The sequence below is a fragment of the Symphalangus syndactylus genome, chromosome X, assembly GCF_028878055.3.
Source record: "Symphalangus syndactylus isolate Jambi chromosome X, NHGRI_mSymSyn1-v2.1_pri, whole genome shotgun sequence".
Lineage (NCBI taxonomy): Eukaryota > Metazoa > Chordata > Mammalia > Primates > Hylobatidae > Symphalangus > Symphalangus syndactylus.
This window is the reverse complement of record NC_072447.2, coordinates 20,274,767-20,299,495: the sequence shown is the minus strand read 5'-3', so window position 1 is coordinate 20,299,495 and position 24,729 is coordinate 20,274,767. Positions and strand designations below refer to the sequence as shown.

The 24,729-nt window shown below is 40.5% G+C and overlaps 2 protein-coding genes across 6 annotated transcripts in view; one reads left to right on the top strand and one right to left on the bottom strand.

The window, feature by feature from the left end:
- The first annotated feature begins 258 nt into the window (after positions 1-258).
- LOC129475227 (neuroligin-4, X-linked) overlaps positions 259-24,729 on the top strand; it is a 342,496-nt gene continuing 318,025 nt past the window's right edge. For 2 of the 5 annotated variants that reach the window (XM_055267361.2, XM_055267358.1), the window contains exon 1: positions 2,179-2,301. The gene's annotated coding sequence lies outside the window, so the exon portion shown is untranslated. Of the gene's footprint in view, positions 634-1,333; positions 1,494-2,178; positions 2,302-24,729 lie in introns of those variants that run through there. The other 3 variants (XM_055267359.2, XM_055267360.2, XM_063634377.1) reach the window with 3 other exon arrangements.
- LOC129475230 (uncharacterized) lies at positions 2,081-2,927 on the bottom strand. The gene has a single exon (XM_063634379.1). It carries the CDS (start codon positions 2,465-2,467, stop codon positions 2,081-2,083), a length of 387 nt encoding a protein of 128 aa, XP_063490449.1. The 5' UTR covers positions 2,468-2,927.

Sequence of the window (24,729 nt, the reverse complement as noted above, 5' to 3'; positions counted from 1 at the left end):
CTAGAGAGTCCTAAAAAAGCAAAGAGGAAGAAGGTTTGCTGTACGCGTCTGGCGCGGTGGCACCGCGTGCCATGCCCACCTGCTCTATCTCCGGGGTACCCGGGATCTCTCCGTTACAGCTGGTTTGCATTGGGATTAGCAGCTCTTTGCATGAGGTTGTAGCTGTGGATGTGGTTTCTGTAGTGATGGGGCCGACTCCGGAGATCTATTGGCTGCTGGCTTTGTAAATTTCATTCAGTTTGGTCCAATGGCAGAGGGAGAGCCCCGGAGACAGCAGGACCTCTCTCCTCAATCTCTCTTTTTCTTGCAGAACCGTCTCTCTCCCTTCTCTGTCTCTTAGCACAGAGCTCTTATTCAGCCACTAGCTCGGCCCTTCCTGCTTCAATTGTAATGCTTGTTCTGCCCGTCCACAGACTATTGACGGCAGAAACAACGAATTTCCTCCAAACTAGGCGGTGTTGGTGGCTCTTGCATTCCTCTGGATGAGCGAATCTAGTTGGGGGGTTCCAGAAGGGGAAGGCTCCTGGGCTTTCAATACATCCTCCTGAATCATACCTCGTTTCGGGTTCCCTAGAAAAATCTGGACGTGTAAAAAGAACTCTTAACGGCCGATGCAGCTCTTCCAAAGCTAAGGTAGGTGCAGTTTTAAGACGTGTCTCTGGGATATTATTCTCCTTATTTTAAAAAGCCGTTTAAACATTTTGACTTGCAGCAAAGGATGGAAAGCCTCACTGCAGATACTTGAGCTTCACTTCATCTGATCTTTATTTTTTTCCTTTTATGATTATTAACATTATTTTTGGAAAATTTGGACAGGACTTTCTCCCATCTGTCTCGCTGCATTTCTTAGGTGCGGGTGGGAGTGTGGACCTTCATACGGTTTTTACATGCAACCTCTCCACAGAAATATTTGGTTTTATTTTCACTTAAAGAGAAAAATCCGGACCACCGTTGTTTGGACGCGTTTTGCTGCAATCAGCTATTTGAACGGCTCTGGGGCCGTGTGTGATGTGTTTACAAAGTAGCGCTGCCTTCCACACAAATAAACAGAAGACTGTGGCGGGGAGAGGAGGAAAAACATATATATGTATCTGCAGTACAGGGAGAGAAGGAGCGAAGCGGCCAGGGCTGGAGATGGTGAAGGCAGGAAGACTTCTGCAAACTGTGAGGCATGGGAGGCTTTTCTTTTCTTTTTGTCCACCCCCCCCACCCCCACACCCCCTTCTTCTTTAAGAAAACTGTCAGCTACCACCGCCTGGGGTGCTTTTTTGAGGGGTTGGGGGGGTGCTGTTAACCAGAAAGAAAAAGGGAAAACAGGCTTGGTTGGGGTTGCATTTAAGCGATTTTTTTTTCCCTCCTTCATCTCCGGGCCTCGGATAAGATGACGGCTTGGGTGATGCACGAAATAACGCACGTGATTGATTAGACCTGGCTTGCCTTGGCTAGGGAACGATCCAGGCGCGCTGGAGACCCCGCGTGAAGATGAAATGACGGTAGCTCCGGGCTGCTTCTGCAAACCGGGGAGCGGGCTCCATGCACCCCTTTCCCGTGTGTGTGGGTTTCGAGGCGGGTGGGAAGGGTGAGGCAAGCCGCAGAAGGAGGGTAGAGCTGGTGGTTTTGCTTCTTCGGGAGCCTTTGAGTGTAGTCTGAACCTTTGAGGGGGGCGCGGAGGGGCTTGCAGCTGCCGCCCTGGGAACCATCTCTGAACTGCCCGCTTTTCCGAAGGAGCGGAAAAGTTGGAAGCTGCGAGGACAGACTACCGGAGCCCTTGTCTGGGTCTCGGGGGATCTGGAGCCCTAGTTGGTGCCCACTGAGAACACCCCTTCTCGGAGCGAGGGTGTGGGGGGAGTGTAAAGCCTGCGGGGCGCACGGTCCGCCAGTCCCCGATGTGGGGACGGAGGAGGAGGCTGAGGAATCGGTTCCAAGAGCCGCACCACCCCTACAGCCCTGGAAAACGCAGCCGCCACCCCCTCTTCCCTTCCGTCCTATCCCAAGCCTCTCTGCTGTCCCGGGCCGATTTCATCTCGTCTCTTCCCCCGCCTCCCCGCTTCCCCGCCTCCCAATTCCCGCGCGACTCGGCTCAGCCCCTTCCCACTCCAGTGAGCAGAACCGATGGAGAAGATCCGCCAAGCGCGCAGCCGGAGGCGGAGGAGACAGTGGGGGGTGGGCGAGGGGCTTCGAGACCACGCAGGGAGCGAGTGAACTTCAGTCCTGACCCCTCCCCAAGGCCGCGGCTGGGGCGCCCCCAGCCCGCGCTGGCACCCGCGTGGCCTGACCTGCGGAAGCGCAAGCGGGGATGAGGTAGGGAGAGGGAGGTAGGTGCCGCTGGGCTGCAGATGATGCGTGGGTGGGGGGCTTGCTGTGGGAGGAGAGGCCCAGGTCTCGGCCTGCGCCCTCCACTCCGCGGCTGCTTCCTCCGCCTCTGGTTTTCCAAGAGGCCCGTCGCTACCCCGGGGAACACTCTCATCCTTCAGTCAGTCCCCTGGACACCCCTTCCTCTTCCTGTCCCTCAACCTGACCTGGCTCTTTCGCCCCTCCGAGAACCGGTAGGCTGGGGTCCCTTGGCGGGGTTCTCCTGGGCCGCAACCGGAGCTTTGCGCCCCCGGTATCGGGGCCCAGTGCCCGGTGCAACCCTGGGCCCGGGCGCACGATTCCGGCGCCTGCTCGCCGCCAGACACAGCGCCCTTTCTTCCCGGAGCGGCGGGGGCGGGAGCAGGGGGGTCAGGTCAACCCTTGCACCCCCGAGGCCTGGCCCGGGCCACCCTGGGAACGGATGTTCTGCATGGAGGGCGAGGGGCATCCTGAGGACGGCCTCCGCATCATACCCCTCTCCTTCCCCAGAAGGCTTTTTTTTTTCGGACTGCGGGTTTCTTTTTCTCTGGCTTCTTCCTCTGAACCTACGGCAGGTGTCAGCCTCTTTTTATGTATGTGCTGCTGCTATCTCGGGGATGGCGGGGGAGGGGGTGCAGGAGGCCGCGTGGAGGGGTCCTAGGAGGTTCTGGCGGGGTTTTGGCCCCTGCGGTGCGCCCGGGCTTGCAACTCGCGCGGGCGCTGGGCGCGCGCGTCACGAATTCGGCCTAGGGCTTGGGCGAGTCTGCGGGGAGTGAGGACGGAGGATCCCGATGTGTCATTTAGACCCAACTTAAGGAATTTGGGGTGGGGGTTGGGTGGGGGTTTTGGAACTAAGCAGGTGATGTTCTTGCGAGCTGAATCCACAAGGTGGTAGTATGGCTTCTTTTTATTTTTATTTTATTTTATTTCTATTTGGTCATTTTTTTTGGGGGGGGCGGTGGTTTGTTGTTGTTGTTGTTGCTCTTATCTTATGCTTTTTGAAGGCATCCGTTGCCCGTAGGGCTTACATCGGAGCTCGTTGCTTTACATTTTCTTAAAAGGGGGTGGTGTGCGTGAGCTCCCATCTCAGAATCAGCCCTTCCTGTGATGTGAGGAAGGCAAAAGCAAAAGAAAAAAAAAAAAAAAAAAGAAGAAATAAAAAAAAAGGAAAAGAAAAAGTTTAGGGAGACCTCGTTATCCTGACGAAGCAGAATTGCCAGTTTGTGTGGGCGTTCTGCGGGCAACATAGAAGTGCATGCTTAAGAAATCCGGGGTAGCTTCCTTCCCCAGCTAGAAATTAAATGGCCAGGGTGCAAACACCTGACTTTGATGAGAACAAAGCGGCAGAAACTGCAAGAGACCTGCATGGTTTGAATGGACGCACTGAGCCTTTTCCTAGGGGATGGCAGAGCGGGGTGAAATCAGATAGCAAAGAAATCTGCAGTTTTGTGGGGGCCGATTTGGAGAGTGGAGAATTATTTCATACCTTTAGTTGGCTGTGGGGAAGATGTTAGCAGTAATCCATTAATCCTCAGCATAGATTTTCCTGTGGAAATGAGCAAAATGTTAAGAGGGGGAGGGGTGGCTAATGGCACATGGTTGCATTAAACCCTGTATTTCCAGAAAAAAATATGGAATTTCTGTGTATCCTAAAATTAAGAATACAGGAATTTCATGGAGAACTCTGCAAGCCTGTATTTTCTCAGATTAGAAATTCAGTATTTTATTACTCAATGAAATGTAGAATGTGTATGTGTGTATACACACATACACACACGCATTCTACATTTCTACATATATATGTGTGTGTATATATATATATATATATATATGGTCATTTTAAAGAGTATTTTGTTTGACATGTAAGAACATAATCAGGGCCAGTTGTAGCAGGTGGAAAATTACTTCATCAGTTTTAAGTCATTAGATTAAAATGGGAGGCTTCATTTTTTTTTTGAAACCAGAATAATAATTGCATTTTCATAATAATGCCTGTGCATGGATGCAGTTTTAAAGATGCTTTGATGTTTTCTTCTACAGTGGACGAATTGTTGCTTTTCTTTGCATTTTATTTAAATAAACTAATGCCGAATATACAGTTGGCCCTCAAACCGGTAACCTAGCTGATTTTTACCCAAACCTAAGAATGTAACAGATACTTGGTAAGGGACTGGTGGCTGCATAAGGTAGATAATGAAGTTATCTTGATGCTGTGAAATTTACAAGCAGACTTGAAGGAATTTGAAAGTTCATAGTTGTTGGCCTGGAATGTAGCCTAATGGTAAATATATAGATTTTTTAAAATTTGTGAACTTGGCTATTTCATTGTTTTGTGTGCAGTAATTTGTGGAAAGCTTATAGTCTCTCCACAAAGATGAGAGTGTTGACTGACTCCGCAACAGAGACTTGCTTTTGGAAGTGCAGGGGTCTCTTTAAAAGCCGTTTGGAATACTGTGCTTTTATTTCTAGACCACAACCAAAAGGTTCTCACAAAACTAAACATTCAAGTGCATGAGGGAATGACCTCCATTTAACATTCTTTCTTTTTAATTGGTACACCACATTTCAAACCTTTCGTAATACTGTTGAATATCGTCAATAATGCAGCTTGTTGAGCGAATGCATTGCATGCAAATGAAGTAGCAGTATACAAATATTTTAAGTCCTTTAATATCCTCCTTCTAAAGATAGGCTTATCTGGTTAAAATATACTTAAATTCCGAATATGGTGAGAGTTGGTCTTAGGATATGAATGTCAAGTGTAAGAGACACGATTTTAGTTTGTAAACCAGAATGTATTCTTTCTGTACTGCTTTCTGACTTTTAACAATGTGTATTCTATTCCCAAATGGGGAAATATGTTCAGTTTAGTTTAAATCTGTTGCTCTTTTTGTGTGTGTTTTTGTCTGAGTACTGTACTTTTTCAGAGGAGAGACTTCGTCTCCTATTTAATTATGTGAATGGATATTCAGACAGATTTGAATAGCCACCACTGGTTTCTTAAACTCCTGAGCTACCAGTTTTAAATCAAAGATATATCTTTTGCACAGTCAATTAGAGAAAGTGAGAATCAAAATTGAAGCCCAGGCTGCTGAGGCAATTAGGTCATCTGTTGTGCTCTCTACCACCATTCACTCAACGAATATTTTCCAGTTTTGTCATTTTTCTCTAAACAACCTACATTTGGACTTTGAAAAGCTCCACTGTTCTTTGTTAAGTGAACGGCAGTGTAGGAAGCCCTTCCTCATTTTTCTTGGAGCAGAGTAGCATACATGAACAAGAAAAAAAGAAGGTGATATCTCCTAGCAGTTTGTCATTGTGCCATTTATAGGCTTTGAATAAATGTGTAGATGAAAAGGCTTTCCCTCTGCAGGTGGTTACATTAAACAAAAAATAAGTAAATAAAAGGCTCATAAAATCATTACGGGGAGTGGAAGGTTGGTGGTGGAAAACAGCCCATCTACCTCGGGCTGAGATTTCAAACTTTAGACATTTCGTGTTGAGTTCACGTGTCCCAGGTGTGTGCGGAACACCTCCATACGCCACATCTTCCCAAGGCACTCTCATCTTCCCAGAAATGGTACCTGAAGGAGAACAGACCTAACCCCAACAATACTAAAATACATATATATAAAACTATATATAGTAAGATATGTATCCTACTATATAACATATATATGGTAATACATATTATAGTAAGGTCTGCATCATGTATGTAAAAATACACTATATATCTTTTTATTATATATATAGTGAGATGAGGTGTATTAATCCATTCTCAGGCTGCTAAAAAGGACATACCCAAGACTGGGTAATTTATAAAGGAAAGAAGTTTAAATGACTCACAGTTCAGCATGGCTGGAGAGGCCTCAGGAAACTTACAATCATGGTGGAAGGGGAAGCAAATACTTCCTTCTTCACATGATGGCAGGAAGGAGAGGAATGAGAACCGAGTGAAGGGGGAAATCCCTTATAAAATCAACAGATCTTGTGAGAACTTACTCACTATCGTGAGAATAGCATGGGGCAAACTGCCCCCGTGATTCAATTACTTCCCACCACATCCCTCCACGACATGTGGGGATTATGGGAGCTACAATCCAAGATGAGGTTTGGTGGAGACAAAGCCAAACCATATCATGAGGTTTTATTGAATTTATTTGAGACAGGAAAAGAGTAATCCTCCATAATTTAGAAAAGAGATGAAGTACAATGAACATTTAAGTTCTCATTAGTTGAGGAATACATTTCAAAGAGAGAAATGTTAATTTCAGTATAGTGCTAATGAAATGATCTAGGCTTTCACTGCTCTCTGGAAATGTGGATAAATGACCCCGAATTTTGTGTGGGTTGTTTTATTTAAAATGTATATTATATAAAGAAATCATAGTTTGTCAAAGTAACAGAGCGCTATTTTTGGCTTACAACGGGACTTTCTTAGCTCCACCTGTCAATACCGGTGATCATTTTGGTTTTAAGAGGCCAGTACCTGATTGGATGATGAAAACTTGGATCTCAAAGCCATCACCCCAGGCATGTGATTTTATTAACATCTGTGGGCATCTCTCCCGGTTCCCACATCAACCCTTCATCCAGGCTCATTTTCTCTGTTTGTTTTTGTTTGGTTGTTTGTATGCTTTGGGTGGGGAGAGGGGACACGTATTTTGCTAAGGGCACCTTTTTCAGGTGTGAAACTTAGCCTGTCATATAAGCTGAAAAGGAACTTGGGTTGTTTCATGTTGCATTACATGGTAAGTTTTTGGATCCTTAAAAAAAAAAAGGACTGAGGTTACTAAAAGTGTTATTGGCACTGAGAAAAGAGCCATGGTGAATTGTGGTTTGTTTTCGTAAGGTGTGGAAAAGGCCTGTTTGGTTCTGTGATGATGGCTGTGGTGAAGTTGCATGCAGTGCCATTTTCCACGTTTAGTATTTCAACACCACCAATATGTGGCTCTGGAGTATGGGACGGGCAAGTCCAAGAACTCAGTGAGGCAGCCATGTGACTCCAATGGTCAGAGCTGTTTAGCATGGAACTGTGGTCTCAAAAGCATGGGGGATGAGGGCAGAGGAAACTCACTGCAACTGAGTGCCTTTAACTTGTTCCAATCCTCACTACTCTCTGTGACTATAACTCTGTGAATGGGTTAGGTGGGGAAACTCACAAAGGTAAATGCATGTTTTCACAAACAAAATATGTCATTGTTAACTGTTTTCCTAAGTGAGACAATATGCCTTCATGCCCTGAAGCTACATGGTAAGAATGGCAGTATGAGTGGGTGTATACACATACATGTGTGCATATGCCAACACATTAACTAGGAACTAGTCCTCGCCGAAAATGTTTTTGTCAGCCATTGCAACACATTAGATAAAAGCAAATATATATATATAAAATATAAGAAGGAAAAATGTGGTTTTCCATTATTTTCCTTTTCTTATCGTCATCATTCACCAAACCTATGTTATATTAAACAATTCATAACATCTGGCCTGGGTAATAGAGTGAGACCCCAACTCCACAAAGAAACAAAAATTAAAAACAAATTAGCCGGGCATGATGGCAAGTACCTGTGGTTCCAGCTGAGGTGGGAGGATCACTTGAGCCCAGGAGTTCGGGGCTGCAGTGAGCTATGATTACGCCAGTGTACTCCAGCCTGGGAGACAGAGCAAGACCCTAGCTCTAAAAATATACATAAATAAGTAAATAAATAAAACATAATAAATAAATAAAAATAGAAAATATACAATGAAAGTTATAAAGTTGGCCGGGCGTGGTGGCTCACGCCTGTAATCCCAGCACTTTGGGAGGCTGAGGTGGGTGAATCACCTGAGGTCAGTAGTTCAAGACTAGCCTGGCCAACACGGCAAAATCCTGTCTCTACTAAAAATACAAAAACTAGCTGGGTGTGATGGTTTGTGCCTGTAATCCCAGCTATACAGGAGGCTGAGGCTGGAGAATTGCTTGACCATGGGAGGGGGAGGTTGCAGTGAGCCGAGATCGAGATCATGCCATCATTGCACTCCAGCTTGGGTGACAGAGGGAGACTCTGTCTCAAAAAAAAAAAAGAAGAAAGAAAGTTATAAAGTTACCTATGATGGGTCTGGATGTACTCCTCATTTAGGAGTGAAGACATTCATTAACATGAGACCTAAGTAAGTAGAAAGTATGTGTTTAAGGGATAGGTGTCCATTTTCTGTAAGTCTCCCGGAAGCTTTTTTTTTCTAATTTGAGTGCTAATTCCAAAAAAGGTGTTATCACCTATGTTTATAGTGAAACTATCTATATGTGTGACAAAATTCTACCCTCTCTTGTCCATCAATATTGTGCAATGTTGTATACTTGTACGGAGAAATAGACAACTTTTACAAAGATCAAACTGGGCACCCTTTACCAAGGCTAAACTCATAACCCTTTTATCTGCCTTTGTAGAAGATTCTTACCTTTATTTCTCTTGGTGCCCAAAGGCTTTGCTGAGAGACTGTTCCCATTGAAGCCTTGTGGGAAGGTCAGTAGAGCATTGTATCGGCCCAGCTTCAGAAACTCTGCATTCACTTTGAATAAATATGGAGAAGTTTGAGGTCACAAAAGCTGAGAGCCTCATTACAGTCTCTTTATGTTCTTGGGTCCCTCTTTTCCTGCACACTTCCTTGAATTCAAATTTAATGTGCACTACTCATTCACATTGCACCTACTGAAATGCATTGACAATCCCAGGTGACAACAGGAGCAAAAGTGAATGAATGCTAGAGGGTTTCTCATTTAGGTTGTTCACTCACCACTGTGCACAGGTTCTTTAGAATTCTACCTACACATGATGAGACTGTAAATAGACTTATGTTTTCGAAACATCAGTATACAGGTGTGCAGAAAGAAATGGGCTAGGTCAGTTACAGCCACCAGTATAAATAAGATGCATAAAATAGTTTTATTTGCAAATTATATCTACAGAGCCTTCATCGTACATACATATATATATATATGATGTATGTATGTATATATAAAAAATAGGGTGCATATAAACATACAGATCATACATTATTCATTTTAATTTCTACAGATAATATGTAATTATTTATATACAATTGCATTTATGTACATTTATACAATAGTATTTGTATGCAACTTACATACTTGAATAAAACCATCATCTACAATAGCCATTTAATATATATTTATTTCTAGATAGTTGTATTTATGTACATTTATATAATTGTATTTATATGCAATTTATATTACTGGTGAAAGCCTTTATAACTTAAACTAGATGTATTTCAAAAGCCATTGCAAACTTATTTATACAAAATACAATTTATTTAAACATGTATTATATAAATATAAATTATATATTAATATATAGCATATATAAGCCATATAAATATATAATACAAATTAGTTTTATATATTTATAATTTATTATATATTGAATACAACTCATTTAAGTATAATTTAGTGTATATTACAATGTACATGTAACGATTATAAATAATAGTAAAATCCATATACATCTGTAATAAAATATATGTGTATGTATATATATTGTTCTTGTTCTTTTGTATGAAAAGTACATGCAAATTTTATATGTGTGTATATATATGTATATATACACAAACCATATATATACTTTGACATGCATTTTCCAAAAGAAACTATATTATATGTGGTGAATGAACTTCCAGGCTGGTTCACAGGAGCTATTGTTAGTTAATGGTGCACAGAAACCACAGCTTCCTTCCCTCTTCCTCTTCCCTTACTTTCTTCTTTCCTTCCTTCCTTCCCCCTTTCCTTCTTTTTCTCTTCTTTTTTTCCTTCCTTCTTTCCTTCATTCCCTCCCTCTCTCCTTCCTACCTTTTTCTCTTCTTTCTTTCCTTCCTTTCTTCTTTCCCTCCTTCCCTCCTTCTTTCCTTCCCTTCCATCTATCATCCTTCTCCCTCCCTCCCTCCTTTCTTCCTTCCTTTTCTCTTCTTTCCTTCCTTCCTTCCTTCGTTCCTTCCCTTCCTCCCTTCGTTCCTCCATCCCTCCCTTCTTCCTTCCGTCCTTTCTTCCTTCCTTCCTTCTTCCCTTCCTTCTTTCTTCCCTCATTCCTTTATTCTATTTGGATGAGTGACAAGGTCTCAGGGATCCTTAAAGTGTTAGAGAGAAAAAGAAGATAATTCTATAGAAGAATAGATCAAATAGGAAAGAGTAATGAAAAGAAAGACTCCTGGAATGACAAAGAAGCATGCTCATGACAATTTAATAGAATTTCCCACATGCCAATTTGTATAGCTGGTTATATTTTAAAACTTTGTCAAACCCTATATTTATAAAACCTTGATTTTGATTTTAGTAAATTCTATGAATAAATGCATACATAAAGCAGATTACTTTGATTCAACAAAAACATACAGGCACCTATGAGCTTTTTTTTTTTCATGTGGTTGTGGAAACAGCCTCATTAATTAATGGCTATTTCCTATATTCTTTTTAAAATTAATAAGCAACAGTCAGATATTTCAGCATTTTTAAGGCATGAACAATACCTTGGATTCTAATATATTTTAGTCTAACATATCTGGTAACATCACAGATAATTGTTTCAAACTCTACCATCCCTCACATAATTTATTTTTCAACTATTTAAAGTCTTTTAGAATAATGAGATAACCTTAAAAATAGACAACGTTACTCGTACGGGTGAGCTAGGATTGCTTAAAGATGGGGCATAGATTGCATTGTCTCAGAGGAAAATATTTTATGAAGATTCTTTAAAAAGTACAAGAACTCCTAGGCAATACCATTCAGGACATAGGCGTGGGCAAGGACTTCACGTCTAAAACACCAAAAGCAATGGCAACAAAAGCCAATATCGACAAATGGGATCTCATTAAACTAAAGAGCTTCTGCACAGCAAAAGAAACTATCATCAGAGTGAACAGGCAACCTACAGAATGGGAGAAAATTTTTGCAACCTACTCATCTGACAAAGGGCTAATATCCAGAATCTACAATGAACTCAAACAAATTTACAAGAAAAAAACAAACAACCCCATCAAAAAGTGGGCAGAGGACATGAACAGACACTTCTCAAAAGAAGACATTTATGCAGCCAAAAAACACATGAAGAAATGCTCATCATCACTGGCCATCAGAGAAATGCAAATCAAAACCACAGTGAGATACCATCTCACACCAGTTAGAATGGCCATCATTAAAAAATCAGGAAACAACAGGTGCTGGAGAGGATGTGGAGAAATAGGAACACTTTTACACTGTTGGTGGGACTGTAAACTAGTTCAACCATTGTGGAAGTCAGTGTGGCGATTCCTCAGGGATCTCGAACTAGAAATACCATTTGACCCAGCCATCCCATTACTGGGTATATACCCAAAGGACTATAAATCATGCTGCTATAAAGACACATGCACACGTATGTTTATTGCGGCACTATTCGCAATAGCAAAGAGTTGGGACCAACCCAAATGTCCAACAACGATAGACTGGATTAAGAAAATGTGGCACATATACACCATGGAATACTATGCAGCCATAAAAAATGATGAGTTAGTGTCCTTTGTAGGGACATGGATGAAACTGGAAAACATCATTCTCAGTAAACTATCGCAAGGACAAAAAACCAAACACCGCATGTTCTCACTTATAGGTGGGAATTGAACGATGAGAACTCATGGACACAGGAAGGGGAACATCACACTCCGGGGACTGTTGTGGGGTGGGGGGAGGGAGGAGGGACAGCATTAGGAGATACACCTAATGCTAAATGACGAGTTATTGGGTGCAGGAAATCAACATGGCACATGGATACATATGTAACAAACCTGCACATTGTGCACATGTACCCTAAAACCCTAAAATAAAATAAATAAATAAATAAATAAATAAAAAATAAAATAAAAACAAAACAAAACAAACAAACAAACAAACAAAAGTACAAGAACTCCCGAATCAGGGATTCTTTCTTGAAGAGGCTCCCTGGTCCAATATTTTTGGAAAACCATATATCATTTGCCTCTCTTTAATTATATCCTGAAAATGGACACATTATGGCCTTAAAGTCTCCTGTACTAATGGGTTTAGCAGCTGTGATAGATAACTTAGGGTTCTTTGTAATGAGTTTTAACCAAATTAACCACAGGAGTGTTGAGAATACTTCTGTTGACACAGAGCAGAAAGTAGTACTAACAGGGTATGAAGATACTTGAAAGTGTTTAAATTACCAACACTACTTGGAGATATGAACTTGTTGGTTTTTTTCTTTATTTCACGAATTTATTCAAAACTTGTTGAGTACCAATAAGTGATGTACAAAGAAGATGAAATTGCTTATCTTTCCTATATTAACCATACGCTAATGTTATTTTGCACCTCTGGTTTTATGTTTAAGAACAAATAGTTTTTAACAGAATTTTCCTTCTGGTGTGTGTGTGTGTGTGTGTGTGTGTGTTTAATCTCTCATGTCCTATGTCAAAAGTTAAGGAAAACAACAGCTTGATTCAGTCTTCATACACCTTTCTTAAATAAAGGCAAAATCATCACAGCTACATAGCCCAAATATTAGGAATTAGGTTCATGTTTGAATTCTCAGAGGGTGATTATATAGTTCGATTTTAACTTCGTCAGCAGACAGACTACTACAGTTGATGAGCAAGGAGATGAAAGTATTTGATAAACATCATGTAGTTAATATGATTCTTGAGGGAGGGGAGAAGGCTGCCTGTCTTAGGTAATGCTTTTGAGGGTAGGTTTGTCCTAGCCTTGAGGTAGCAGGCTTTCTCTGTTGGCTGAAGAAGCCTTAACATGCATGCTCGTATTGCAAATTTACCCACATGCCAACTGTATGCTGTGGGAAGAAATGAATAATGTAGATCCCATTACAGAGAATTATGTGGAACAGATAGACTTAGTGCATCAGAACCAATGAGAAGTAGACAAGACATTTAGAAAATAACAACAGCAATGAAAACAAATATAAATAAACCACAATCAGAACCCTTACATTTGGGTTTCTAGTTGCCTATGACCACAGAGGGTTCTGGTTACTAGCTAAAATGTAACCCAATAGGAAGGTCAAGACAAGGCCCTTCATGCTGTCTAAAACAGTAACAAAGAATAAGGATGACCCAGGGAGAAAGGGTAACAAGTTACATGGAAGTTAAATACCCGTTACCTGTGCAGAGACTGAAAATATAAAGCAGACACAGGAATGGTAGTAGTAGAAAGTGGGGGAAATCTGAATTTGTTGCAGCATAAAACCAACCAACCAACCCTAGTGAGGGAATCAATACCTCAGAAAAAAAATCTTCTGACAATCTAGGTTCATGGTAGAGATTAAACGGTACTATATTACAAGGACAGGATAATAACTCACACATAGCTTCACATAGAATTTGTGTGACAGTGGTTGTGTACTATGATTCAGTCTGCCATGACAATTTCACCAGTAAAATAACCTTCCAGGATTTATTTGATATCTCAATTGATAAGCCTCCCTTAAATGAATAACTAGAATATGACATAATTTATAAAAATTAACTTAAAATTACACAGGAAGTTATGTGTCTAGTCATTTCACAATCAAATGTATTTGGGCATTTAATCTAGTCAGATCCTAATTAATAAAAAATTGTTTCTTTCTACACCAACATGTATCCTGATGTTATATAGACATATGTAAATTATATGCATATATTTGCATATGTAAATGACACATCCATTTACATAGGCATACATAGCTCACTTTTTATTGGGGAACACATCTTCCTGAAGGATTTTCAAAGAATAATTATTCTACCTGTAATGCTGTAGCAGTATTGGTAAAAAGTTCAAATGTGGCTGGGTACAGTGGCTCATGCCTGTAATTCCAGCAGTTTGAGAGTCCAAGGCAGGAGGGTTACTTGAGCCCAGGACTTTGAGACCAGTCTAGGAAACCCCATCCATATGAAAAAATTTTAAAAAGAAGTCAGGTGTGGTGGTGCATGTCTGTAGTCCCTGTTACTCAGGAGGCTGAGGTGTAAGGATCACTTGAGGAGTGTATCAGGAGTTTGAGGCTGCAGTGAGCTATGACCTCACTACTGCATTGCAGCCTGGGCAACAGAGTGACACTCCATCTCTTAAAAAGAATTCAGATGCCTCATTTATGTGGACAGAATTTGATTGGTGTTATTCTGTTGCTGAATAATTCCAGGGTATGCATTTACCTTTTCTCTCTTGACTTTAAACATAGCTTATGAAAAACAAACAAACAAAAACTAAACAGAGAAGGAGTTTACAAAACTATATTTGAAAGTAAACCATACTCCCTCACCCCTGACTCCACAAAAATACTGTTTAATGTAGAGAAACCACAGACGGTGCAGCCCCCAAATCTGGAGCATCTTCAGGTACCTGGGGGCGTTCTGGAGTGAGGGGCTGAGCCTCAGAGGCATTTGGTCACACTTGGGTGGCGATGCCTCATTGGCTAGTGAAGAAGCAGCTGTCTCTTCCATGTAGTGGTCAGTTGTGGCCTCTCCCAGAAGGGAATTTATCCAGCAGCGTGTGTTCCTAAAGATGCTCATAGCAAATTATGTTCAGTGAAGCCAGCTGCATCCTGTTGGTCTTGCTAGTCCCGGGATTCTTGCCACAGCAGGTCAGAATGGAAGGGAGCTGCTTCTCTTTCCTCCTTACTTCCTCTCCCCATCCCAGCTCTTATCTGACATCCTTCCAACACCTATTTGATGGAAAAAAAATTCTCTCTTCAAATTAAGAAAAGGTCTGGTCTGGGTACTATGGCTCGTGCCTGTAATCCCAGCACTTTGGGAGGCCGAGGTGGGTGGATCATTTGAGGTCAGGAGTTCAAATAGTGAAACCCTATCTCTACTAAAAATACAAAAATTAGCCAGATGTGGTGGCACGTGCCTGTAGTCCCAGCTACTCGCGAGGCTGAGGCAGGAGAATGGCTTGAACCGAGGAGTCGGAGGTTGCAGTGAGCTGATATCACGCCACTGCACTCCAGCCTGGGCGACAGAGCAAGACTCTGTCTCAAAAAAAAAAAAAAAAAGTGAGTATTTACTCTCCACATCTTTCAGCTATTTCACTTCACTGGGAGTAGACAGGACAGGATGGCTCCAGGGAGAGTGCTGTTGTTACCTTGTTATCCACTTTCAATTTGGAAAGGTAAAAATATGCTTCAGTGTCTACTAAATTGCCTGCATTGAATTTGAAGTACAGTTTGTTGGGATACTCATGATGAAATTGGAAAACAGAATCAATCACACATTGTTAGGACTTGAATGTACTTGAGCAATCATTTGTATTCCCTCATGTACAACACAAGGAAATTGAGTCACAGAGAGTTTCAGTGATTTATCCTCATCCTTTTTTTTTTTTTTGAGATGGAGTTTTGCTTTTGTTACCCAGGCTGGAGTGCAATGGCGCAATCTCGGCTCACTGCAAACTCCGCCTCCCAAGTTCAAGTGTTTTTCCTGCCTCAGTCTCCCAAGTAGCTGGGATTACAGGCATGCACCACCACGCCTGGCTAATTTTGTAATTTTAGTAGAGACGGGCTTTCTCCATGTTGGTCAGCTGGTCTCGAACTCCCGACCTCAGGTGATCCACCTGCCTCGGCCTCTCAAAGTGCTGGGATTACAGGCGTGAGCCACCACGCCCAGCCGTGATTTATCTCCATAGTTTTAAACACTATCCCTGAAACGAAAAAGGAATACCCCCAACTTTTAACATATCTGCTTATGCCAATTCATGACAAGCTTACAAAATTAGAAGAAATTTTAAATGGGCAAAATAAAGCAAAGTGCATTATTTATTTTTCAAAACAGACTTTTCTTTTTTCTGCAGCAGAGATTTAAACAGATAAATCATTTCTATGAAAGGGACTAGCAGAGAAAGCAGGAAAAGACATGTCCCGCATTAAAAGCTGAACTTGTTGGTGGGAACTCATTTTGTTTTATGAGTTATGATAAATGCACCTTAGCTGTTTCTAACCCCGCTCCCATTCCCCGTTTTTATTTGTAAGTCAGAACCCAGCATTTTTACATTTTTTGAAGTGTTAATTAATTGCATTTGTTTAATGCACCTTGCTGTGTCTCAGGCATTGTTAAGAAAGGATAAGATCTTTTTCAGGGATGATCCTTTCCTTTCCTTACAGTGCTTTGTCTGTGATGGGAACTTTCTATACACATATTTTTCTTTTTAAGAGACGGGGTCTTACTATGTTGCGCAGGCTGGTCTCGAACGCCTGGGCTCAAGGGATCCTTCGGACTGACCTCCTGAAATACTGGGATTACTGGCGTGAGCCACCGCACTTGGCTCTATCTTTCTGCAAAAAGTGGTAGATTCTACTTCTCTCTCCATCTATGTTTAGTCCTGGGAGATATAATCAAGAGAAAAGAAACATCTACCTTCATTAGATTAAGAGTCAAACAAAAGGGCCTAGAGGCAAAAAGGCCCCAGGACCCTCTTTTGCGGGTGAGCCTGTGCATTGAAATCTTCAGCTTCATAGAGACACAGAAGGCAAAATAGGATGTTGGATTTGCAGGAGTTAGTCTCTTGGAGTGTCTTGTCAAATTGAAGGGTTCACATATGACCTGTCAACTCTCCAAGAGAGAGATGACTTGGTGAAATCTGTATTTTGTGATGATTAGTCTGTCTCAGAGGGCTGGTTCAAGGGCAAACGAAGGTCAGAATAAGGACTTGCAGATGTGTTAAGAACAGAACCCACTGTCTTGTGCGTCAACAACAAAAGCCGATTCCACTCCTGGCCTTCATATTTTGGGGTAATTGTTTTTTGCAGTGCAGACCTGTGAAACCTGGAGTATTTTCAGTCACAGCTTTTATCGAGATGCTTTCTGTTGACCTGAGAATTAATTATTGTTTGTCAAACAGCTTGACGCCCTTGTCAGTGGTGTTTTTTGGTTTTTACAACTCCCCATCTAAGGACTTGAGAATGCCGCAGTGGATAAAACTGTGTGACTGACGTTCATTATTTTTTTCCACAATGCTTTATAGTAAGTGCGCTGGGAATGCTCCATTTATTATGTAGAGGAGAGACATTTCCAAACTTTAACTTTGTTGCTGTTGCTTTTGTACACTGAGGCATTGATTCTGCAGGATTAAAACAAGGTGCTGATTATTCCATTTGGTGGAAAGTTTCAGGACTGGAAGCCAGCAGAATTGTTCCACTGAGATGATAATTCTGACTCTTTGATTCTTACACATTGACTACTTTTACAAAACACAAACCTGTTTTAATCTTTTTAGAGGACATTTGTGCGCTACTGTTTTCATTTTTTAAAATAACCTTTAAAAAATTTTTAGGATAGTTTCAGGTTTGCTGAATGGTTGCAAAGATAGTACAGAGAGTTACTCTTTAACTCCACACCCATATCGCATCTTACGTGACCATCTGTTACAATTAAGGAACCAACATCAGTACGTTACTAAGAACCTACATCACAATTTATTTGGATTTCACTGGTGTTCACCTAATGTCCTTTTTCTGTTCCTAGGTACCATCTGAAATACCACACTGCATGGATTTGCCCTATTTTCTTAGCCTCATCTAGTCTGTGACAGTTTCTCAGTCTTTCCTTGTTTTTCATGACCTTAATAGTTTTGAGGTATTAATGTCATGGAGAATGTCCACTAACTGGAGCCAGTCTGATATTTTAGACAGGGGTATCTGTTTGGGGGAGGAAATCCACAGAGATGAAGGTTTCCTTCATCTCACCCTAGCAAGGGTGACTACTGTCCCAAGACTTTTGCTGTTGATGTTGGCTTTGATCACCTGGCTGACAGAGAGTTTGTCAGTTTTCTCTGCTGTAAAGTTGTACTCTCCCCTCCCTCCCCAAGTCTAGTCTTTGAAACCAAGTCCCTAAAGTGGGGTGGGGGTGGGAGAAGAGGCAGAATTAAGCTCCACTTTCCGGATGGTGGAATATCGATAAATTATTTGGAATTCTTCTCTAAGAAAGATGGGTCTCTCCCCTTTGTTTACTTAATCAATCATTTATATCAGTATGGACACATGGATATTTTGGATATGCTTTGGGCTACATTACCGTGACTTATCCTACTTTATATTCTTTGTGGCCATGATGTAGACACCAGAAACTCTATTCACTTGAATAGCAAGTAAATGAGGGGACTCAATGGTAAAGACTCTTAGAGAAACTCTCAACCCTGCTGGTTCATGGATGCTCAGCTTGCAAAAACACCTTCTTCCATCAGGAAACCTCAGTAGACGGGCAAACATTACAGTGTCCTTGAATATGCTTCATTGCTTTAATCTACGAACTTCCTATGCAGTAAGCAAAACCACCCATACCACAGCTTAAGAGTGGGGCATTCCTCCCACCACTCATCCTAGTGTCTTTTGCTAAAGAGGTATAAAGTTGAAGGAACATGTTACTAACCAGAAGACTTCCAGAGGACCCCATTGATCAGGGTAGATGAATGGCTATGTGTGTCTTGTCACAACCATCAATATTTCAAAAGGTGATATCATCCTCTTAACCTTATGATGTGTTTTAACATAAAATTTTAATTTGCATGCAGGCAGTTATTACTTAAGCATTGCTTAAGAAGCAGTCTTTTTTTTTAATTCATGTAACTGGATCTATTCTCTGAATAAGGAATATAAGCAAATCGTAGCCACTTCAAGGACTCTTTTCTTTTTTTTTAAATGGAGCCTTGCTCTGTCGCCCAGGCCGGAGTGCAGTGGTACGATCTTGGCTCACTGCAACCTCTGCCTCCCGGTTCAAGCCATTCTCCTGTCTCAGCCTCCCAAGTAGCTGGGATTACAGGTGCCCACAAGCACGCCAGGCTAATTTTTGTATTTTTAGTAGAGATGGTGTTTCACCATGTTAGCCAGGCTGGTCTCGAACTCCTGACCTCAGATGAGCCGCCCACCTCAACCTCCTGACGTGCTGGGATTACAGGCATGAGCCACTGTGCCCAGCCTCAAGGAGGCTTTTAAAGGCAGGATGTTTTTTTTTCTTATGGTGAAGGAATGAAGAGTAGTATAGGAAAGAAATACAGAAACTTTGAAAAAAGAAATGTAAAACTGGATCATCATTCCATAGGCTAGTAGTTAATAGTAAATAACTGTATAATTTGTTCCAGGGATTTTCTGAATATTTTAAACACAGATGATAATTCTCTATCTACATCTATGTGTTTATCTGCATTTATATCATATGTATGTATATACATATATATTTGCATGTAGATCACATCTTTGTATGGTATCTGTACCAATATTAGAGTCTATAGCTACGGCATATCAATAACTGTATCTATATCATATTGTACCTTTTCTTATCTATATCTTAATCATATCTATTTTTGTATCTGTACACATATCTTTACTGATATTCACATTATATTTCTATGTCTAGATCTCTATATATCTCTATGTATACCATTTTGAACTTTACATTTCATACGATATGATAGCATAAGCTATTTTAGGATTATTAAAAATCTTCATAAGCATTGTTTTTCATGGTTAATTTTCTCAAAAGACTATGCTTTAACATACTCAGTTCTTTATATATTTTTTGACATTTAGGTTATTCATGTTTTTGCTCCTCTAATGTATTTTTCTTTATTTTTTTACTCCACACTCCTCCCTCCTCTAACTTATTTTCAAATTGGGCATTCTTCATTATAGGGGCATTGCTTATTTTCTTTTGTATGTTTCAAAAAACATTCTGCATTGGTCTGTACACATTTTTCCCTCTTGTATCCCTTCTGTAAACATTTGTATTCACTTGAAACCTTATGGAATATTTTACTATGGAAAATTTCTGGTTATGACAAAAAAAGGAAGAGAAGATAGAATAAAGGATCCCATGTGCCCATCAGTTGGCTTCAGCAATTATGAATGGATAGCCTAATCTTTAGTATCTAACTTCATGCATATTTCCATTCTTATTATGGCATGATGTAATTCATTTAAAGATATGTCTGTACATTGCTCTAAAATATAGGAACCATTTTATTTTACACAGCTGCAGAATCTTTTCCATGCCTAAAATTATCAACAGTAGTTCCTCCGTATCATCCACTATAAAGTTGTAACTGTCAAAATGATCTTCTCATAGTTTGGTAACTCACGCAAGGTCAAGGTCTAGCACTGCAATAGGTTGATTTGTCTTTCACATTTCTTTTCATTGATATAGCTTCCCTATCTTTTTATGCACATTCTTGTTGAAAAAACTGCTCTTTTTACTCTACATGAAAGTGGGGTTTAGAATCGGAAAATGTAGTTGTCAAGTTATTTTAGAAGGAACGTGTGTATTTTCCATAATGCACAGTCTTAGGTTACTAACTCCTCAGGAGCAAATGCTGTGTGACTTGGTAGTGTTCTACCCAGAAGGAATGCTGCTGGGTAAATTTGGCCAGCTATGTGACCGCTCTTTGGACTCAGTATATCTCAGTTTTATCTATTTTTAACAAGGTTTTATTTTGAAGACAGGATCTCGCTCTGTCGCCCATGCTGGAGTGCAGTGATGCAACCATAGCTCGATGCAGCCTTGAACTTCTGGGCTCAAGCAATCTTCCCACCTCAGCCTCATGTTATCTAGTACCTGGCAGAGATCCAGATCTGATGAGAAGCAAAGATAAAGGGGTGTCAGAAGGTAGCTTTTGTTGCACCATTACACACACACACACACACACACACAAACGGGCGCACATGCACGCACAAAGAATCAACTGCAATTTTTTCCTCTTTGCCAACCCACAGTTAACTAAAATTATTAGTTCTATTGAACTCCACATTGCATGTGATATTTTGAATGATAGAGGCTAAGGAGAGGCCAAAGAGGGAGGATTGCTTGAGGCCAGGAGTTCAAGACCAGCTTGGACAACATAGTGAGACCTCATTTCTACAGAAAAAAAGAAAAAAAATAGCCAGATGTGATGGCTTGCTCCTGTAATCCTAGCTACTGGAGAGGCTGAGACAGGAGGATGGCTTGAGCCGAGGAGTTGGAGGCTGCAGTGAACTCTGATAGTGGCAGTGAACTCTGATAGTGCCACTGCACTCCAGCCTGGGTGACAGAGAGATCCTGTCTCTAAAAAACAGGAAAAATATGACTAAAGAAAACCAAACTAATCTAATGTATACAGTTATAAATAGTTGGCTATCATTCTTATGCTAACGTAAGTATGCCTCATTTTAAGAAGAAAGTTGTATGTGTGTATGTGTGTGTATCTGTGAGTGTGTGTGTATGCATGATATAAATCCAGACTTCGAGTATCAGGGATGGTGAACTATTATTAGTAGATCATTGGAAGCTGTTACACAAGGATGCACTAGAGAATTTTACAACTATTCTGTATAATTTAAAATGTGACTTGATTTACTCAGATATTTTAAAAGGATGCATGTCTCTTACAAAACAAGATTTACTAACTTTGGTGCTCTTGACATTGAGGCTGGATAATTCTTTGTTGTGGTGGCTGTCCTGTGCCTTGTATGATGCTGAATAGTATTGCTGGACTCAAGCTTCTAGGTGCCCGTCGTATACACATTCCTGTTTTAAAAAAAACTTATATAAATTTAACGGGCACAAGTGCTGTTTTGTTACATGGATATATTGCATAGTGATGAAATCTGGGTTTTTAGTGTAACCACCACCCAAATAACATACATTGTATCTATTAAGTAATTTCTCATTCCTCATCATCCTACCACGCTCCCACCTTTTTGATTCTCCAGTGTCTATTATTCCACTCTCTATGTCCATGTGTACACATTATTTAGCTCCCACTTAGGAGTGAGGACATATGGTTTTCGACTTTCTGTTTTCGAGTTGTTTCACTTAAGGTAATGGCCTCCAGTTCCATCCATGCTCCTGCAAAAGACATAGTTTCATTCTTTTTATGGCTGAATAATATTTCGTTATTCATATATACCACATTTTCTTTATTCACTTATTCATCGATGGATGCCTAGCTGGATTCCATATCTTTGCTATTGTGAATAGTGCTGTGTTAAACATATGCGTGCAGGTATCCTTTTGACATAGCGATTTCTTTTTATTTGGTTAGGTACCCAGTAGTGGGATTGCTATATAAGATGGTAGTTCTATGTTTGTTCTTAGAGGACTCTCCATACTGTTTTCCATAGAACTTATACTAATTTACATTCCCATCAACAGTGTATATGGATTCCCTTTTCTCTGCATCCTCATCAACCTCTGTTATTTTTTGAGTTTGATATCCACAATGTCTCCAGACAGTCTCAGATATCCCCTTGGGAGTAAAATCCATCCCAGTTAAAAAGCTCTGTTATGAAATGAGGTGTACTTATTCCAAGTTTTACATGGGGAATTTCACTGGTTTTTGGATTCTAGTAGCCCTGACATGTATGCTGGGCATGACCAGATAAGATAAACTGGGCAAAGAGTGCAATGAGAGATAGTAAGCACATTATTTTGGAAGATGTTTTTCATAACCAGAATAGACTTTATGAATTCTATCAATTGTAATGAGAATCGGATTGACATTTGGGGACAGTTAATATAACACACGTTATCCGAAAGGAGGTGGCATTGATTTATATAAGTGAGAGCTTACGAGAAAACAAAGACAGGAAATAAAGAAAAAGAAAATCCCTGATAAGTATCTGATAGAACAAAGTGCAGAAGGAAATGCAGCTAGCTTATCTAAAATTGGGCAAAATCATGTTCCAAATGAAAGCTCAGTAGATGGGAAGAGAGTATTTGAACATTTGATGTGAAAAATGAGATTTACTGTTCCACAGATATGAACACATTGATGGGAGCTGTCAGTTATTAGAACTTATTAACATCAGTGGGAACACCAGAAATGTGCTGCACAGAAAATTAAATTTAAGACTCATTGAAAATGGTGTTATATTTTCTGAACTGTTACATTGATTGATTAAAATTAGATTATCCAACAAAATAAGAACTTTTGATATTCTGTGAGTGAATATGAGATGAATTTATGTGGCAAATGTGTTTTTAAAAGATGTATTATTAACCTCAGAGATTCGGAATTAATGTCACCAACCCCAAAGAATGCAGTATAACATTTGTCATAAGTGACCTCATAATAGGTTATTTTGTAATATCGTTTTTAATTTTGATAATAAATGGGCACCTTTTACACTTTCTATAATAAAAGGATATATGCAAAACCAGTTATTTTTATTCCAATGTTAATAAAATAGCAATAAGCCTCATTTCATTTGAAGCGCCAACTTTCACTCCATATCAAATTTCTTTTTTTTTTTTTTTTTTGAGACGGAGTCTTGCTCTGTCGCCCAGGCTGGAGTGCAGTGGCGCAATCTCGGCTCACTGCAAGCTCCGCCTCCTAGGTTCACGCCATTCTCCTGCCTCAGCCTCTCCGAGTAGCTGGGACTACAGGCGCCTGCCACCACGCCCGGCTAATTTCCTGTATTTTTAGTAGAGACGGGGTTTCACCGTGGTCTCGATCTCCTGACCTCGTGATCCGCCCGCCTCGGCCTCCCAAAGTGCTGGGATTACAAGCGTGAGCCACCGCGCCCGGCCTCATATCAAATTTCTAAAAGTCTGGGAGATACTCACCAACTAGTTAAGAAGATTTTCATTCTATAAAATTGTATAATGCAGCGAATCCTGTTCTTTTCCCATATGCATTTATTTAATATTTATATTTGATACAAGGAATCGATATTATTTTCATTAAGCCACTCATAAATGTGTTTTACTTCTTCTTGGGTACATTTTTAAAAATTTGGTTACATTTTTAAGATGTTGATGCCATGGTTAAAATATTCCAACTAAGTAATGGGATGGGTTTACAAGAAGTTTTTGCTCTACAAGGAAATAGGTCAATAAATTAGGCTCCAGCCAATTATAGGAGAAAAGGAAAAGTTAATTTATTATACATTATTGCACACAGTGTTTGATGTATGTGTGCAAATTGCTCCCAAATACAGTTTGATTGCAGTTGTGCTCCACATTTATGGTGGATGCAGTTTTGAATATGTGCAGAGAGAATATATTCTGACCTCATTCATCAATGTGATGCAAATGTGTAGAAATGGCAAGGTCATTTTTGTATGATGATAAAATGCCTGTTTGAAAGTAAATTCATCCACCCATCCATCCAAAGTTTGCATTTTCTCAATTCCCAGGTCTAAATATGTGTGTGTGTGTATGTGTGTGTGTGTATATATGTGTGTGTGTGTGTGAGAGAGAGAGAGAGAGAGAGAATCTAGTGCAATTTTATTGTTCTACTTTGTTCCAGGCTTGACATTTTAGTGATTGACACTAAAATACCTTGATTCTTACCCTCTAATTTTACAAATAAAATCTGGTTTACTGTTGTGGATTGAACTGTGTTACGGATTGAATTGTGTTCCCCAAAAAGATATATTGAAATCCGAATGCCCA